This window comes from Buceros rhinoceros, unplaced genomic scaffold, assembly GCF_000710305.1.
Source record: "Buceros rhinoceros silvestris isolate BGI_N320 unplaced genomic scaffold, ASM71030v1 scaffold12319, whole genome shotgun sequence".
In the NCBI taxonomy this organism is placed as follows: Eukaryota; Metazoa; Chordata; class Aves; order Bucerotiformes; family Bucerotidae; genus Buceros; species Buceros rhinoceros.
Window position 1 is genome coordinate 96321 of NW_010429822.1, and position 4723 is coordinate 101043.

Genomic DNA, 4723 nt, shown 5'->3' on the forward strand with positions numbered 1-4723 from the left:
CCCAGCGTTGCCTGAAGCGATCCCGTGCTATCCTGTTTAATTCAGTGATTAAAGAGAAATGATGCTTAGTAGGATGTAAGACTTTATTCAGTAATGCCTAGTCTTGGCCAATCAGTAAAAGCAGTTATCAACAAGAACAGCTCTCCCCGCTCCCTACTTGGTGCCACCATTCCTGGGACACATAGAAGAGTGGAGACAAGAAGAGGCGCCCTGTTGAGACTGGAGGTCTGCCTGAAAGAGTACTTGGCTTCCAACACTAACCAAAAAATGAGATACTTAAGGAAAAGAAGAGACAAAGCAAACACTGATTCTCCCCTTCAACACTTCTAAGCCTTCAACCAAACTCAGTTCAAGAACTTCTTGAGCTCGATGTGGTTTCTGTATTTAGTAACCTTCAGTGAATTTCGATCCAATGAACCTTGTCCAATCATTCCCTGAACTCACATTAAATTCAAATATCCACGGGATCTGTAACAAGGGTTCGCAGATCAACTACCTGCTATGCAAAGAAGCTCATTCTAGCTGTTAACCACCCTCATTTAAGGGGTTCCCAAACTCTTGCTTTTCTTACAAGAGGCAGCCAGTAACTGAGTACGGTCCCCACTCTCCATTCTACTCACAGTTCTTTCAAATCTTGCCTAAGCCATCTGATCTCTAGACAGAAGCAGCCCAAATGAGGTGCACTTTACACGAGCACAGCAGGGACACAGTGCATGTGCAGCACTCGCATCTGTGAATGAAGCATAAGTCGTAGCTTCAAGGCTTAGGCTGCCCTTGAAACTCCAATAGTATTCCCTCTATCCCACTTACCATCACATTGCACAATGAGCACTGCTTTTTCCGTTCGTACGGTGTCAGTTTGGGTGCATAATCAGTATTAGCATGTCTTCCACTACTTAACTCCGCTGCTTTCTCTTTCCTTTGCTCAATTTGTTCCATGTGTCTTCTAATACTTTCATCATGCTGAATGGGAAATAATCAAAGCAACAAAGAAAAAAGCACACTGAATTAGAACAAATAGAATTAAACATGTAAAGAAATACTAGGAATTACTAAATATTGTACAGTTAGAATGAATTTCTATTAAATTGAAGCTATTTTTTATATGAGAGGCATTAAAAGCCACCGCAGACATTTTCACATTATGCTATGATTTAAAAATCAGTCATCGCTACTGTTGTTTTATAGGTGTTTATCAATTAATAATCTGTTTTAAATACTTCTGTACCTCTTTTAGTTACATTTAACATCTCAGTCCTGGTTTTGATCTTAATGATACACTGTTGTACATAATACAAGTTCAACTTTAATTCTGCAAGTACGTAACTTCTGTGGTGCTGTTTTCACTGATGGATATGAAATCATAAAGTACAAACTGTAGTTAAATAAATTATTTGTTATTTCTCTCTCAGAGGGTTTTCACACCTAACCCTCAGGAGAATGGACAAACTCCCAACAACCGTTTAAAATCAGAGGCTGGGATATGAATGTGTATTTAAAACAAAACTATGTTTTACAGTACGAGTAAAATAGCTATAGTGCTACAGTCTGGGATCACAGCAAAGAATAACACTGAAATGAAAAATTATTTGTACATATACATAAACCATTCTAGAATAAAAAATTACATAATTTATAATTAAGTGAAATTTTAACACATAGTTCCACCTCAGCACCTTAAAAATGTAATTTATAATACTGGAGGTCTTTGTATCTCTTGAAAAAATAGTTGCTATCTCTTCAAAACTTCTGGTACCGTGGTTCTTTACTGGGCAGTCAGTTCAGCTGCCCAGGTGAACTACAAGGGGCTTGATCCTTATGCCTGTTCTCTGTAATAACTGGAGGCCTCCATGAAACAAAAGAGCAGCATGCCACACTTGATGGCATCAGTTCCAGTATCTTTAGACAGCACCTTGTGTAACTGGTGAACTGTCTTCACTAAACAGTGTGAGAGTTTTTACAGATTGATTTTCCTCGTGACTTAATTGAAAATTACTTGTACTTTCCAAGAGAAATGAAGGTTTACTTGTTCTCATGTTCAAAGCTTTTAAATTAATGTATTCCATAGAGCTCAGTCCTGGTCTTTCCAAACTGTATGCTATACAGCATGTCCTCCTCTTAATGCAAAAGTGTAAAGGAAAATCTCTTGTAAAGTTATGTAACACAGGACACTGTACAGTGCACTGTAATATCTTCACCAAATAAAACACACATACAGAAAATAATGATGCAGAAATTCTACACTGCTGTTGTATTTTTTAACTAAAGCATCCTTCTATACCTTCAGTTGGATCTTCTTTTGAAGTTCTTCCATGGCTTCTTGTTGAGCTGCAGTAAGAGCTGCCAACCTCTCTTCTCGATCTCTAACCAAAAGAGAATAAAGAAAACTTGTAATAATGTAAATGATGCATAATATTGACTAATCCCTGCTTGAAATGGAGAACAGGCAGCCCCAAGAAATGGAGCTGAAGATAGTTCAGTAAAAGAGAAAGACAACACAAAGCAACTTAGTTAACAGGGAATACAGATGCTTTAATTTCCAAGATTTAACAATGGCAGACACTTGCACCTTTGTAGCAGAACCTGGATCATACCTCAGTCCAAACCAGAGCAATGATAGTCATCATAAAGTTACAAAACAGTGCTAAATGCAAAACCCTGCCACCATTAGCATTCTTCAGCCAACGGCTACAGTTGGTGAACCAAAGGGGAGGAGTACGATGGCAAAATCAAAGAAAAACCATGCCACAGTGAGGGCAGCACCTTTTAGAACACTGATGATCAGTGGCAGTTTGAATATATAAACTTACAGATAAAACTCAGACCAACATCCAGTAATCCAGACGTGAGAGATAAACCGATGTTATAAAACATTGCAGTTCGAGGCACTCAGGATACCAAAGGACAGCAAAAGATCAGCTATCACCGTCACCTGCTGCGCGTAACGGCAGTCAGGACCTGTTTTGCTCACTGAACCTGTCTGCCCTACACATCCCTCTCACAAAAACTGAATCATGCCTCAAACTTCAGCTGTCCTCTTCACTGTTAGCACCTCTCCTTCCCCTCTTCAGCAAAGTGCCAAAGCACAGCTGTCACGTATGAGGATGTCCATAAGAGCCTGTATATCCCCTAAGCATCACCCTGTGGAAGAGATCAATATTTCTTTTTTCTGTCTGAGAAAAGAACAAGAGGTAGAAAACTTGATCTGCTGCTCTAACTGTTAAGCAAAACCTGCAGATAACAGTTTCATCAAGAAGAACTTACTAGTGACCAGCAAGCCAAGGGAGCTGTAAAACCCAGACAAGGGAGAAAGTTCACTACTCATGCTGTTTGTACCAGAAGAATTGGGACGGGAGAGAAATATTTCTCATAGAAGCCTGGCAGCTGGGAAGGGTCAAAAGAAGTAATGGAAGCTTTGAGTAAAACTGGGTGATGAAGAAGTCATTCAAAGCCATCAGCCATCTTTTTAAAACACATTCTAAAATTAGTTAAGTGACAAAAAACTAGAAAGGATTCTATGAAGAGTATTATCCAAACTGCAGAGGTTTTTGGTTTGTGTTGGTTTCTGTTTGCATGGTTTTCTCAAACAGAAAACTCATAGAAAAAACAAAGCCACTTCAGCAAAAGTAGAAGGCTCAGATAAAGTAACATTTTAAAACAAAAGGCACAGAAAATGTGAAAGCAGACAGGAAAGATGACACGTGAGGAAGCAACTCTAACAATCAACACTACACACAACTGTTCTTTCAGAAAGTCTAAGCAAACTCTTCCAGTCCCCGTGGGCAGGGAAGAGGGGGAAGAGATGATGGATGAGCAGCATTAGGCAGTTTATGCCCTATCTCCCCTGAGGTAAATAAAGGCAGACAGAACTGGTCTTTGTTTTTGTTTTGAAGAGCTCCCAACTCACACCGTGAGCTGAAACAAATCACAACTAACACATGACCCAAACCCAAAGCTTATTTTAGCTGTTTCTTTCAGTACGTGTTCTTAAATACTTGCTTAAGCCTGCAAATTAATATCATTGAATACTTTGGATTAATAATATTTGAAATGAAATTCTGAAGTTTCAGTTTGTAAAGCATCCGCATTATTCCTGCACAAGCCCTTCTGAAAAGCACGCTTTTTACATGACTAGCTTACATTATACCATTTATGATTTCTATTGACAAGAACAAAATTTTCCGTATTATGGATTTCAACTCTCTGGAATATAAAATATTCTGAAATTACATCTAAGACCTTACTGGAATCAAGTTAATGTACCGTAAGGGCAGAGGGGCTTTTAAAGTCAGTTTGAAGTACACTACTCCTTTCATACGGATGCTTTAATCACCAACAGATGCACATGGTAAAGCTTATACTGAAGAAACTTTAAGCAAATATTCCAAAAATTAATACTTGCTGGAATGAGTAAAAGTTCAAGATAAGAGTAAAATCCTAGCAGCAGGAAGAAAACCAACAAAACAGAACACCGCAAGATACCGAGGTTCCACCAAAACAAGCCAAAGTCCCAGTCAGAAGGGACAGTACAGCCCAGCCTCCTGCCAAGCTTCTCTCTCCTGTAACTTCCAAACCAGGACACTTCGAATCCTCCTCTAATTCTGCTACGTTAGAGAAACCTCAGAACTGTTACTGAGGAGATGCAGTGACTCTGTGGCCGTTCTGACATAACAGAATCACCAGTTTGCATGGCACCACAAAGGGGCCAGCCCCAAATCTTGGT

The 4723-nt window shown here is 39.3% G+C and overlaps 1 protein-coding gene across 1 annotated transcript in view; it reads right to left on the reverse strand.

Annotated features, from left to right (window-relative positions):
- Nucleotides 1-4723, reverse strand: part of SCAPER (S-phase cyclin A-associated protein in the ER) — a gene marked incomplete at its 3' end in the record, with an annotated part of 146209 nt that overhangs the window by 96002 nt on the left and 45484 nt on the right. The window contains exons 18-19 of the mRNA XM_010142808.1: nt 2282-2363; nt 811-963 (exon numbers count right to left, since the gene is read on the reverse strand). Coding sequence (XP_010141110.1) covers nt 811-963; nt 2282-2363 — 235 coding nt within the window. The remainder of the gene's footprint in view (nt 1-810; nt 964-2281; nt 2364-4723) is intronic.